Source organism: Corticium candelabrum, chromosome 11 (genome assembly GCF_963422355.1).
Source record: "Corticium candelabrum chromosome 11, ooCorCand1.1, whole genome shotgun sequence".
Lineage (NCBI taxonomy): Eukaryota > Metazoa > Porifera > Homoscleromorpha > Homosclerophorida > Plakinidae > Corticium > Corticium candelabrum.
This window is the reverse complement of record NC_085095.1, coordinates 2750838-2766110: the sequence shown is the minus strand read 5'-3', so window position 1 is coordinate 2766110 and position 15273 is coordinate 2750838. Positions and strand designations below refer to the sequence as shown.

The 15273-nt window shown below is 40.2% G+C and overlaps 2 protein-coding genes across 2 annotated transcripts; both read left to right on the top strand.

The window, feature by feature from the left end:
• Positions 1–5602: 5602 nt before the first annotated feature.
• LOC134186568 (uncharacterized) lies at positions 5603–8428 on the top strand. The gene is given in 7 exon segments (XM_062654557.1): positions 5603–6178; positions 6676–7208; positions 7370–7488; positions 7491–7736; positions 7775–7980; positions 8034–8141; positions 8348–8428. Coding segments are annotated over 5 exon segments (1677 nt in total). The 3' UTR covers positions 7978–7980; positions 8034–8141; positions 8348–8428.
• On the top strand, positions 8052–10376 carry LOC134186566 (actin-like protein 7B). Its single transcript, XM_062654555.1, has 6 exons — positions 8052–8141; positions 8348–8521; positions 8591–8792; positions 8856–8982; positions 9050–9267; positions 9952–10376. Exons 1-6 carry the CDS (start codon positions 8052–8054, stop codon positions 10374–10376), a joined length of 1236 nt encoding a protein of 411 aa, XP_062510539.1.
• The last annotated feature ends 4897 nt before the right edge of the window (positions 10377–15273 follow it).

Genomic DNA, 15273 nt, shown 5'->3' with positions numbered 1-15273 from the left:
ACCACGCACTACACAGTTTACAGTACTGTGTTGCTTTCTGCACTTCTCTCAATTTTAAGAGAAACGAGGTCGAACTTCTTTTACATGTTGATGAAGTCAAATTGAGAGACGTCTGAATAGTTTCGAGCTCGTTGTCAAGATCATTGTAGCACTCACGATCAAGCAAATCTACGTCGTGTGTGGCAAGATGGTCAAAGGAATCAGCTACATAAACAATGAAAGCACAAGAAGTGCAAACCCTCGGTCAGTATGCACCTTGAAGGTAATTAGTCGCGCTATGACGCTGTTTTCCAGAAGGTAGGGCCCCATTTTCATGAAAGCTACTCGTAGACACACTAGTCCAATTTCTAGTCTAATCAAGCATGACAACTCAAGGGTACTGAAGGTAACTTCAAATTGTTGGCCACACTTTTGCAAAGGCATATGACCTCTAGACAAAGCCTTGTCACACGTCTTACAATTACACATGTAACATGCACCATTGAAACTAGCATACAGACTATCATCACCCAGTACTGTATCTAAAAGACTCTTGGTAGGTATTTTATACTTGTCCCTATAGGATAATGTTGCAATCTTTGCTCTTTAGACGTCTGGTTCTTTGTGCAACTGCCCTAGGTATCTGATTGTTAGTGCAGCTTTTGAGGTCGTTATGGGCGGTTTTAGGCGTGGCATAGGTAACACCAGAGCAAAACAAAATTAGATGAGGGAACGCTACAAATGTAGCTAGATTAAGCATTGTTTTTAAGTGCTAAACCCTTACGTACTGTAGAACAAAACAAACGGCTCATCACCGATTTTCCAGCTCACAAGAATTTAGACATCTCGTTCTTTGTGCAACTTCTCTAGGTGTCTTGTTGTTTGTGCCGCTTCTCTAGCTAGACGTCGCCTACTGTATTACACAGCTATCCGTCTAACCGCAATTTTGGTTGTTCTATCAGTGGCGTAGGAAGATATTTTCAAGCCGGGGGGCTGAGCCAAGTACACTTAAGGGTAAGGACACTTATCTAGTACCGCCAATAGGCAAAGTGCTCGTTGAAACTAAGAATTCAACATTACAACTGGTGGATCCAGAGGCCGGCCCTCTTTGCCTGTATCATTCGCCATACCTAACAGACATAGCAACACTAATAGAGACGCTTGTTTACTTAAATGACTGTTAGCGTCTGCAGCAACTCCATTCACTAAATGAGAACTATATCTACGATGCTCTAAATCAATCTGCATACGTCAGCATGACACAACTTCAAAAGCTCTAAAATTTTCCAAAATAGTTAGATCGACGACTGTTTGCATATACGAAGTCCTTGACCACAGATAAAAGATCAAAGGGCGTTTGTTCTTGCTTTATGGATACAACAAGAACAAGTTGTTTAGACGCTGCTTTGACGTTGTGCTCCTCAGAAACGTTTTTATGCGGCGCAGAGAAGAGAACGCCCTCTCAGCAGTGGCGCTAGCAACAGGGAATATCAAATATGATCGAACCAGTTTGTCTACCTGATTGAGCATGTCCTTGTACATTTGACTCTGGTTGAACGTGTCAGTAATGGTCTGGACATGCGTTACCTTCTTCACACGGATAGCAGAACCAGCAAATGCATTCGTGATCGAATCTGGTAACATCTTTAGTTGGATCTTTAGACACGCTAGGTCTAGAGTCCCCTGAAAATATTTGGCAATTGCCTCTGGGGTGTATCTTTGCCGTTGGCTGCATCAATTAGCAGAGACTCCACCTCACGAAAACAATAGCAAGATCAGATTGATCCAAACGTCTCACTATTTCGCCAATCGCATAGTCCAGTACTTCAAAATAGGCGTGGCGATACCTGTGTTCAGGAGATGCATAACGATGCGTCTCGCCCCCTTCATCATATCTCCTGGGTACCTTCAGGCAGCGGGGTAGAACAGTTTCGTCAGTCAGACCTCCTGAAGAATGCAGAACATCCTTATAGAAATCTGTAAAGGCAGTGTAACTCCGCAAGGACACGTAATGTGATCTCAATAAGTCAGCTCCCCTGGTTCCCTCGAAACAGTTGTGTTCAGCCTGAAGGTTTATGGAAAACTGTTCAGCTGCAGACAAGACCCTGCAAGCAAGCTTCAAGCTAAAGAAAGTCTCAAATGATTCCATCTTTGCCAACAATCCACTTCCTTTAGCAGCATACTCATCATGACCTTGTCGAACAATCTCGAGTGTTGTCATGAGAATCTTATAATTCTTCAGGATACTTGCAATGGCAGAATGGCAAACAGTCCATCGTGTAAGGCAAAGTGGTCTCAGTGATGGAGACAGACCTGACTCACCTTCTGACACCGAAATGTCCTTGCGCACGCTCTCAAAAAGATTAAGTCTCTTAGGTGAAAACCTGATAAGTTGAACTAGCTGGAAAATAAAGTCCATAAAATTGCGTAGCAGTTCGCACTTCTGAGTGACATCTTTTATGCACAAATTCAGGCTGCGGGCAAAGCAGTGGACATACAGACCGTGACCGTCTGCCTCTTTCTTCAGAAGAGCCTGTACACCATTCCGGACACCACTCATGTTGGCAGCTCCATCGTATGATTGACCATGCAGTTAGAAAGTGGCAAGGAACACCGTATCAGCATATCTTTAATGGTGCTAAATAATGTCACAGATTTGGTGTCTAGAAGCTGGACTAAGCCTATAGCATCTTCATGGATAGTGTAGCTGGAATCAACCTAACGAATGGCGATGCACATTGCTCATTGTCGAGACGTCGGTAGCCTCATCAACAATCAGAGCAAAAAATTTTGCTTCACTAATCTCTTGCAGCAGCTGTCGCAGAAGCTTCTGTCCACATAGCAAAATAATCTCATTGATAATTTCAGGAGAGAGATAGTCTCGCTTCTTCAGCCATGATCCCACATGAGTATCATCTTTAGCTTGCAACAGCAGCAGCTGCAGCAGGTTTCCGTCAAACGTGAGGCTGTCTTCATAGTGACCACGTAACGGTAAGCCTTGTCTTGCCAAATATCTAACGCACTCCAACAGCTTCATAAACATAGCACAATGATTTTTCATTTCTGCTTCATGCTGTTTGCTGAGCTGCGACCTGACATCTACTGATCTAAACTTAGCAGCAAGCTTGGCCATTGCCTATTGGTGCATTTCGCTTCCTTCATGCTGACCAAACCTCTGGAGTGCTTTCTTCCAGTTGCTAAAACCGCCCTTCACGAACGTAGCATTGTAGCTCTTAGAAAGCGTAAGCAAGCCTAAAGCTTTTGCTTTACAACAAACATGGCAAAAGACTTTGTAAGCCACTGCACCTGTACACACACTGATCCATGGGTGCTTCAAATACCAGCTAGATTGAATTGAGCTGGAGTACGACTGCTTTCCGTGACAACTCTTGGAACTATATGAGTCACTTGGCTGATTAGCAGCGTCAAAGGTAGCACTGCAGCACAAGCAGCTGCAAGAACTGCAACTAGTTGGCGTTCCGACTCCATCTGAGTCTGGTGAGTGCAAAACTGGCTCAGCCGTCGGTTGTGATGTAGCTCCTGACACTGACTGCGATGAACGATCATCAGCGTGACGAGTGTCACTGGTAAAATAAAGCCTGTATTCGTCTTTGCTGAAGCGCCATACCACTCTGAGTCTGGACCTCTAAAGTACTCCCGGATTATGGCATGCATACCCGGATATTTCCCTGTCAAACCTCGATTCCCCAGGCCTTTGTTCATTTTCAGGTTCCCTTCTAAACTTCATTATCACAGTCCAATCGAAAAAGGTATGGTCGTTCTAAGCTGGGGGGCTTTATCTCCCCCCCCCCCGCTTTCTACGCCGGTGGTCACATGCATGATGCGTGCTCGTAGAAGGGCAAAGCTAAGACGGCAGCGAATCCAGTTTTTCTGTACGGTGTGCTTTTCTTGTGAGATAGTAATAAAGCTAGTCTCCATATTGTGGTGATCTTGCTACATCCACCTGTGCATGACAGTAGGATTGGCGTGAAAGAAGCTAGTTCCGGCCACTACCGATTTCCAGACTAGCAACACATGCATTGTCGATCTTCCAATCAATCCGTAATCGGAATCTTAAATTGCCGTGTCGGCGTGCAGACACAATCATACATGCAGAGAAATATTTCCTTAAATTAACTAATGAATTTAGAGCAAACGCGAAAGCAAACGCGAAAGCAAATGCGAAAGCAAACGCGAAAGCAAAAGGCGAATGTCAAATGCAAATGCAAATGCAAATGTCAGCGCAAATGTTTTGGCAGCGATGGCACGCCATACAAACTGGGGAAACAGCTGAGCAGTACATAACGGTCCTGCGCGCCTTGGCACAAACGTGTCAGTTTGGAGCATCACTAGATGAGCGAGTGCGAGACCAATTAGTATTTGGTGTGCGGGAAAACGGACTAAGGAAGCAACTACTTCAGGTGAGAGACTTGACACTAGCAAGTTGTGTGGATATGTGCCGTGCATTTGAAGCACCAATCAGACACATGAGAGTCATGACCGGGGGAACACCTGATGTTGTTGATGCAGTGGAACAATCCAAGCATACACACTAAGAGCAAGCCACCCGGTGATAAAACCGCTAATGAAGTCACGCAAGCAGTCACGCCCAACGTATCAAGGTCTTGGCAAAGGTATGTTAAAAGAAGCATGCAATTACTGTGGATATGTGCATGAACGGGGTAAATGTCCTGCGTATGGAAAGAATTGTGCAGTGTGTAACAAACCCAATCATTTCGCCAAAGTTTGCAGAGGCAAAGGAAAATCGCAACGTAATCAAACTGTGCATGCCACCCTTGATGACTATGATGATGTAAACAATGAGGACAAAATGTTTTCCTTGACACTAACGCCAGATGAAGTGAATAGCCTATGAGATAGTGCACATCAGAAACGAATACAAATTCCAAGTGGACACAGGCGCTACGTGTAATGTGATGAGGCTAAGTGACCTGCCTCCAGGCAAAATGCTAGAACCTGTAGACACAGTTCTAACCATGTACAATGGTACTAAGATGAAAGCACATGGAAAATGTGTATTGAATGTGAGAAATCCGAAGACAAAGCAGAAGCACAGAGCGGATTTTGTTGTAGTGAATGAAGCAGCGAACTCAATACTAGGTGCACAGTTGGTACAGAAGATGGGGCTAGCGGAAGTACGCTATGATCGAATTCATGTAATAGATGACCCCAAGCCAGGCATGACAGTAGCACTAAGGGACTATGTAGAACGATGTGAGACATGCAAACTGTTTGATCATAAACAGCATAAAGAAACTCTCATGTCCCATGAAGTTCCATCACGACCTTGGTCAAAAGTCGGCAGCGATTTGTTTGAAATGAAGGATCATCATTATTTAGTCTTAGTTGACTACTACAGTTCCTTCATTGAAGTTGAAAGACTTACAACAACAAACACAACAGCAGTCATCAGGGCCATGAAAAAGCAATTTGCCCGATATGGAGTACCAGGCACTCTGATCACAGATCGTGGACCGCAATACACCTCAAATGAATTTCAGGATTTTGCCAAAGCATGGAAATTTCAACACAACATGTCTAGTCCTGGACATCATCAAAGTAACGGGAAAGCGGAAAATGCTGTTAAATAGTAAAAACTATTATGAGAAAAGCAGAGAAGTGTAGCAGAGACCTCTGGGCAGCATTACTTGAATATCATAATACCCCTACAGAAGGGATGGAATCGAGCCCAGCTCAAAGAATGATGAGCAGACGAACAAAGGGATTCTTTCCAACAACAGAAAATCTTCTCAAGAGACACACCCAGGATGACATGGCCAATATACAAGGAAACAAAATAAAACAACAAAAAACCTATGACAAAACAGCCAAGGATTTGAGAGAGTTGCAACAAGAAGATATGGTGATGATTGAACCCTTTGGTTATGGCAAACAGTGGCAAAAGGCAACCGTGACAAAACAAATAGGACCAATATCATATGAAGTAGAGACAACAAAAGGTACCAAATTGATCAGAAACAGAAAACATCTGAGACAAATGAAACAGAACACAGTCAAAAATCAGCAGAAGCTGAGCCAAGTGATTGGTAAAGGCATGACAGGAGTAGACTTGCCAATGACAAGAACACCAAGTCAAGAAAGGACACAACAGCAGCAGGCCAATCCTAAACAGACTCAGAGAAGTAGTGGTAGAATAACTAAAATGCCAGCATATTTAGTAGATTCTAAGATGTGCTAGCGTAGAGTAAGAGAACTTTTTTTGCTAAAGAAGGAAGGGTGTAAGGGTACATAGTCTAGATATGTATCAGTGTGAGAATGTATACACAATATATATAGAATACCACTATACAGATGTAGTGTTGTGAATAGTGTTGTGTAAATACACGGATAAACATCCGGGATAGGGGACTAGAAAATAGAATATATCGTAGTACAATACAATCCTATAGTTTACTAAACAGGGATACAGAACAGAGCTGTATCTATATACGGCTCTGGTATATACGGCTCTGGCACAAAACAGAGCCGTGTATACGGCTCTGGTACAGACACCGCCTCGCCCGGCCAGACGCGGCCGCAGTTTGGCAGTAAATTTATGCATCGACGTTCCGTGGCAACGCATCCGGGACTGCGACACTGCGTCTGTCACGATGGACGGCATGAACAGTTAAACGAAGCAAACCTTGCACTGCTTTGAGTCACACTTAACTCAAGAAGACACTACGTTGTTGTTCTGTAGCGAAGACTACGGAGACTGACACAGACACTTGTGAGCTAGCGTTGTCTGCTGACTCAAATCGCAACGTTGAGATTGATGGTGTGCGTATTACTATCAGACCCATGCTAACCACGTCACAGAAGAACTTCAAGCAGCTCAATCATTGCAAGACCATTACTTCTCAGAGCAATACGCAACCACAATGTACCATCACGAGAGAGGATGTTAGTCTGCCAGGAAGTCGTTGTTTTCTTCTTCATGGCCTGTTAACAGCAGAAGAGTGTCGTTTCTACATCGACGAGACGGAGAGAGTTGGCTATTCGAGTCTCACCAATCTTTTTGAGACTGAATGTCGTTCAAATGACAGATTGTTGTCAATTAGTGAAGAGCTGGCTGCCGGAATTTACAGTCGCCTGGAGCCTTACTTGGAGCGTAGAGACATTCTCCGCATTCGACCAGTGGGATTTGGTAATCAGGGCACTTGGAAACCGAGCAGACTTAACGAATGCTTCAAATTTGGAAAATATGAGTATGAAATGAATCTTGGCTAGTAGATAATTAATTGAATACATCGTTGGTATTACTTTTTTGTAATTTAGATGACAAATAATTGTGTAATAATTGTCAATTATCTAATGTCACACTTTGTTGGTCAGCATGGGCGATTTGCTGATAAAGTTATTTTTTTAGACCAGGTGGACATTTTAGTCCCCACTTAGATGGACCATGGGTTCCTCGTGAGGATGAGAGCTCAGTGTACACAGTAGTTATCTATTTGAATGATAACTATGAAGGTGGCAATACAAAATTTTATCGCCTCCTACTGGCCAAGTTGTTTACACTGTGACTCCTAAACAAGGTTTAGCATTGGTGTTCAATCATGATACTCTTCATGAAGGAACACAAGTGATCACTGGGACAAAGTGTATAATTAGAACAGAGATCATGTTTTATCGTGTTGACACAGATATGATTCCTGACCCTTTGTCTTATAAAAGTGACGAAAACTATGTCGAGACATTGGCGCTATATGTGAAATCACATGATCTAGAGCAAGGTAAACATCATAGTAGAGTACGCATTACTCTGGATCAGTGATCATTGTTATGAATGTATCTGGTAATACCTCTGGTTTTACCGATAGCTATTTGAAAGCGTTGAAACTTCAAATTGAGGCTCAACGGTCAGTTGGAGCTGATGCAGAAGCACTCAGTACATGGGCTCTTCCTTACGAGTTATATGTTTATGTGTTCTCATATCTCCAGCCTTCTGACTTGTGCAGATGTATGACAGTATGAAAGGTATATGAATTTTGTATTTCAGTATTTAGTGATTTGATATGAATAATTGTTAGGATTGGTATGATGTAGCAATGGATGGACAACTGTGGTTTGATTTGCATCGATTACGATGGCCAATAGATGTTAATGTTGAGAAGTTTTTGGATGCAGTTAAACACAAGGTGGGTAGAGCAGAAGACACTATAATAATTTATTGTTAAAGAAATATTCAGGATACACATTTCAAATTTATGTACATAATTTAATTTACTAGTTGTATGAATGACTAGCATGTAATTAAGGCAAATCAAAAATGTTAGTCGGGAGTGTAATGTATGATATGATTTCTTAATTATTTTGGCACTTTAACTATAGTTTTCTGTACTAGATGCCAAGTGCATTTACAAAGGATTGGCATGGTTGCTACAAGCAACGAGCCATCAACGCTAAAGAATACAGAGCTGTTGTGTATGATTTGGGGAGTCATTCTGTAAAGTGTGGAATTGTGACTTTGAAAACACGAAAACCCAAGTTTCTTAAACGCAAATCAGTTATTGCAAAGGTAGCTTCTGACCTGCATTATACGGTATTATATGGTATATAACAATATTTGTTATCTGATCATACATAGGTCAATGGAATTTTTGATCTTCATATGAGGCGAACAGATTTTGAGCGTTTCTACAGTGGTGCTGAGGCCAGAGCTCAATTTCCTGATCATCTTGTTAGACTCATAGAAAATGGGCGTTTTACCATATCAGGAATACAGTTTTTATCTGAAATAATGATTCATTTCTACTCTGAATATGCCTTGAAACCAAAATACTATCCAAGTTAGTGACTTATGCGTAGATGCTAATGAATATATGATAAGGTTACTTTCTTGCTAAATCTAGTTGTGATATTGGAGGCTGCATTTGAATGGGATGATTCAACGAAGGAAAAGTTGAGCACAAGTTTGATATCTGTGTTTTGTCCACCCAGCATTTGCTTTCTGAGTGCAACTGTTGCGACACTGTACAGGTAAATATATGTTTTAATGAATAAATTTGACTCAACCATAGCTTGTTTGCTTTGCTTCTTCGACTAGTCATGGTTTGAGCTGTGGTGTTGTTGTAAATATGGGACATGAAACGGCGTCTGTATCTGCTGCTTGGGATGGTTCCATTATGCCCTCTTGCACTACGAGTCTGGATGTCAGCGCATCTCCGGATGACGTGGCAGAGGTTGTAGGTCAAGTCATTGAATCTGCATGCAATGGTGATGAGCACATTCGTTTGGTTCTCATGAGCAACGTGGTATTGGCTGGTAAGAAAAATATATACTTAATTAAATAATAATAACTTGAATGGGTATAGCAGTTAGAGTATAGCATATATTTGATTGGATTTGAACTCACCTGCAGAATGATTGCCAGAACGTTTGACGTCAATATACTGTCTAGGCTAGAAGAATTGAATGTTGGAGATTAGTGTCAATTTATTGTAGTTAGCCGTCTGGTTGCATGACTTCATATCGGGTCACATGCTGCGAGCAGCAAATCTATACTGATCTAATACAGTACATGAACTGTATATACAAACACTGATGTAACAGAACTGGAGGCAGGATATGTTGTAATTATAAATTTGTATATGCTTGTGTCGTTATTGTCATGCCAGAAGAATGTAGATCATTCAATCACAAATCAGACCTCAGTCACATGCCGCTGTGACTAGGCTGATGCATGCCGCATGAGCTTCCGATTTTGCATTGTCGAATGAGTTTGGTCTCGTAATTAAGCCCTGTAGCATGATTTTGCACAACAGCGGTGTCTTGTAGAAGATGTGAATGACGTGCTGCTCTGCCTGCAATACAGATGGGATATGGAATTTAGAAATCTGCATAACCTCATCTCTGTAGTAAACCTCTGCTGCTTGGCATTCTGTGCGTAAATACTGGCGCTTTTTGAAGCGATTCGTTTAGTGCCTATTGAGAATAGAATGTGTGTAGGTGGCCCATTTATGGTAGCAAGCAGAATGAGATCGGACACAGAAGATGCTATTGCTAAAGTTGTCAGCGCATCCTGTCATCACATTTCTGATGATGAAGGCGTGGAAATGAGTGGAGTTAGTGGAGGTTGCTCATTTGTGTCATTATCACGTTTTACTGAATTTGTGAAAGTACGTGATGACCAACAGCGTTTAGAGAAAATGGCCTTGACCGGCGGCCTACCTCATCCATTGTCTTTCTACTACTATGTTACCAAGTTTCAAGAATTTTGGTGGAGAGACAGAGTTCAAAATGCAGAAATAGGGATCACTCAGGATGTTACAGACAGTGACTACACTGGTTCTGAAGATGATGACGACGACGACGACGACGACGATGATAATGACGAAATAGGGGTCACTCCGGATGTCACAGGCAGTGCATGACCACAGTTGTTCTAAAGATGATGGTTAATCTTTTAAGCTGGAATAGTGACAATTAATTTTAATTGGTTGAATTTTTCATCTAGCAAATCATGTTTTTATATTATGTCTTGCACTCCGAGGCTTTCTAAGATTGACCAATTCACAGCTCTAACTATTGTAGTATCAGGGAAGCAAGATGTCACTCTTTTTAGTGTATTGTGTTGGCATGGCTGCCGTTTTTGGAATTACTCCTGCATCGCTTTTAGCATTAGATTGACTTCATTGGCGGCACAGGCCCACGATGCATTCATGTTTGTGATCTAATTAAATGAGTAGAAAGATCCATTGCAATACGTTTTACAATGTGTTGTTTATCTCGCCACTCAATGGGCCCATTCGATTTACGGTTCTTGAACTGGAACTGGGTGTGTCTTATAACTACTAGAACTGACAGAACTAGAGGCTAAATCCAGGGGCGTACCGTGGCCATTGGAATTGGGGGGGCTGAAATACCCGAACACTGACACGCCCCTTTGACAAAAATTGTATTAGTAGCAACAATGCAGACCACAAAGTATTACGTTTACTCGTATACATATATACAGTATGGAGCAGACTAAACAAGCACCTATTTACTGAAAATGGTGTCAGTGAAGTAGTGTTGATCACGGAAACCGATGTCTGCAGCCTAGTGTGAGACACGCATGCTCGGCCTCGAACATCCAGACTGTAAACAGACGCGCACGTTTACAAAAAGCTACGTAACGCTAGTTTTCACCTGACAAAATGGGAAACGCCCACAAAAACTGGGGGGGCTATAGCCCATTTAGCCCATGCCACGGTACGCGCCTGCTAAATCGAATGCTAATTCTGCTTTCAGAATGGTACTATGCACGAGCATGCGCAGATTCAACGTAATGGCAGCAACCGTTGACAAAGTGGCTATCGTTGCAGCAGTTCGGTTCAGTCTCTGGTCCAGACCATCTGACGCCGCCGCAGGACTACTAGAGTAACGTCTTCGCTAGATTCTGGAGACGGCGACTGCTCAATTGGGATGCTAGAAACTCCTGATGGTCTCCAATCCTGACCTAGAATCTCATGATCACTTGAAGTCAGGAACAGGTCGATGGTAGCGTCAGGCGAAGTCCTTGTGTTAAGGCAGCACTTCCAGTGTAGGTAGGCAACTGTTGCAGCAGAAACTACATCTTCATCTTCGTCATCACTGCTCCAAGACCTCCCATGCAGAAAATATCATGAGCTTTGTCCCAATTTCCTCATGAGATACGCCCCTTTCTCATGAGGAAATTGGGACAATCCTCATGAGAATTATGGCTCATGAGCCGAAATTCATGCGTACAAGATCATGAGATCCGACCTTTTCTCATGAGCCTCGACCCTGACTTTTCTCATGAGCCTCCTGATCTTGCGTCATGAAGCTCTTGATCTTTTCTCATGAGCCTCATGAGATCATGCTCGTGAGACGACCGCTCGCTGTCCAGACAATGTAGGTTATTTACGCATGCGTGCCAAGGGAAATAGTCGGTGTGGCTGTGCAGATGCGCGTATGGAGTGAATTCGTCGCTGTTTCCTCGGTAATTTACTTTTAACAGTTCTAATTAGTCAACAACTATAGTGATACTCTAGCTAGTAAAGTTTCTCTTTGATCTAGCTATGCTTGTGCTTGTTGCTAAACACTTTGTTTACAGCTCACCAAAGCTCGTGCTCATGGAAGCGGATCTCCCGGATAGAATAATTGAACCAGCGCTAACACAACGGAGAAAGTAGCACGCGCGCACACACGCACACGCACACACACGCGCGCGCGCGTTTATGCTTTAGTTAATTAAGGAACGTTAATTTGCAGTGGTAACATGTTGAATCCTCTCAGAAGATACATTTGCTCTTTCACCTGTGTCTTTTTAGAAAGCAAACATCATTGAGACTGGGAGATGTCACATAGAGTTCCAGATGACTTGAAGGGTCTGTTTGATGCCAGCATCTCTGTTGAGATAGATGTTCTCACATTCACAAGATTGGTTGTATAGGAAATGGTCAATATTCTTCATTGAAGGATGACACACTATTTAGGAGAAACAATTATACAAGTTTACAAGAGACGATGATGCAAATGCTGAAATATTGTACATATTTCTGTCTGTTGGAACCTAGCTGGAAGGATGAGAAGTTTGAACATGATCTAACAGCATCAGTTGTTCATCCACTAAGAAATGTTGGTCCTTGTGCTCTTGTTGAAGCAGCTATGCAAGACGATGTGATCACAAACTGGCCGATTGAGACCTGTAGTTAGCGCAAAGGCTAGAATATCTTGAGCTACTTTCTGTAAATAGATTACTTTGCAAGTGCGCATCAATACTTAATTGTGAGGGGAGACATGTAATTGTTGAAACTCTCAATGATATCGAAGTAGATCTGTAATCATAGAGACCACGCTGCATGTGAACTTAATTGATACAAATATAACTAAAATGGAAAGTGTGTGTATCAATCTATAGTCAACTATATAACATAGCTACATCAAGATTTTGCTGTCCTGCTTTCTTGATTTGACGGTCAGTTGGATCAAAGTAATTGTACTAAAGGCAGATGTTGATATTGAAACTACATATTTGCCATAGTGGTGGTTAGATATGTCTACACTTATCAACATTTCAAAACTTCAAATGACTTGTATTGAGGGAAGAAACTTTCAATTGAATTTAAACTTAGTAGATATCTTACCCAATTCAAACCATTAATAGAAATATAACTAGAATGTATAAAGAATGTGTATTTACAATATTCAACCATTTTATATTATGCTATAGCTACATACAGGTTGTGCTGTTTGTAGCTCCACTGCCAGAGTTGAATCAATATATTTATATTATGTAAATATTAATATCAATTATTAAAACTTTTTCAAAATATTAGTACAGTAAATAGAAGTTTGTATGCAAAGTTTTACTTGTGAAACTACATATTTGCAAAGTGGTGGTCAGATATGTCAACACCTAACAAAGATTTCAAAAAAATTCGAATGACTTGTATTGAGGAAAGACAACTTTCAATTGAATTCAAACTTAATAGATGTCTTACCCAATTCAAACCATTGATAGAAATATAACTAGAACGTAAAGAATGTATAATTACAATATTCAACCATTTTATATTATACTATAGCGACATGCATTCAGGTTTTGCTGTACACAGCCAGATTGAATCAAAATAATTGTACTATGTAGATATCAATACCAATCATTAAAACTTTTTCAAAATATTAATACAGTAAATAGAAGTTTGTATGCAAATTTTTACTTGTGAAACTACATATTTGCCAAAGTGGTGGTCAGATATGTCATTACTTGTCAACAGATTTCAGAAATTCGAATGACTTGTATTGAGGGAAGACAACTTTCAATTGAATTCAAACTTAGTAGATATTTTATCCAACTCAAACCATCGATAGAAATATAATTAGAATGTAAATAATGTGTATTTACAATATTCAACCATTTTATAATATACTATAGCTACATACAGGTCTTACTGTATATTGTTGCTCCACAGCCAGAGTTGAATCACAATAATTGTAATATGTAGCTATTAATATCAATCATTAAAACTTTCTCAAAACATTAATATAGTAAATAGAAGTTTGTATGCAAAGTTTTACTTGTGAAACTACATATTTGCCAAAGTGGTGGTCAGATATGTCAACATTAGTCGACAGATTTCAGAAATTCGAATGACTTGTATTGAGGGAAGACAACTTTCAGTTGAATTCAAACTTAGTAGATGAATTACTCAATTCAAACCATTGATAGAAATATAACTAGAATGTAAAGAGTGTGTAATTACAATATTCAACCATTTTAGATTATACTATAGCTACATTCAGGTTTTGCTGTACACAGCCAGAGTTGAATCAAAATAATTGTACTATGTAGATATCAATACCAATCATTAAAACTTTCTCAGAACATTAATACAGTAAATAGAAGTTTGTATGCAAAGTTTTGCTTGTGAAACTACATATTTGCCAAAGTGGTAGTCAGATATGTCAACATTAGTCGACAGATTTCAGAAATTCGAATGACTTGTATTGAGGGAAGACAACTTTCAATTGAATTCAAACTTAGTAGATATCTTACCCAACTCAAACCATCGATAGAAATATAATTAGAATGCAAAGACTGTGTATTTACAACATTCAACTATTTTATAATATTCGATAGCTATAGACAGGTCTCACTGTACATTGTTGCTCCACAGCCAGAGTTGAATCAAAATAATTGTAATATGTAGATATTAACATCAATCATTAAAACTTTTTCAAAACATTAATATTGTAAATAGAAGTTTGTATACAAAGTTTTACTTGTGAAACTAATATTTGCCAAAGTGGTGGTCAGATATGTCAACACCTGTCGATAGATTTCAAAAATTTGAATGACTAGTATTAAAGTAAGACAACTTTTAACTGAATTTAAACTTAGTAGATACTTTACCCAGCTCAAACCATCAGTAGAAATATAACTAGAATGTAAAAAATGAGTGTTTACAATATTCAACCATTTATATTATACTAGCTACATACAGGTCTTGCTGTACACAGCCAGAGTTGACTCAGTATAATTATATTATGTAGATATTAATATCAATCATTAAAAAAGAAGTTTGCATGTAAAGTTTTACTTGTGAAACTACATATTTGCCAAAGTGGTGGTCAGATATGTCAATATCTATCAAAAGTTTTCAAAATTTGAATGACTTGCATTGAGGGAAGACAACTTTCAATTGAATTCAAACTTAGTAGATATTTTACCCAACTCAATTCATCAATAGAAATATAACTAGAATATAGTCAACCATAGATACATTATTGTTTCTTCACAGCCATCGGATCAAAATAACTGTA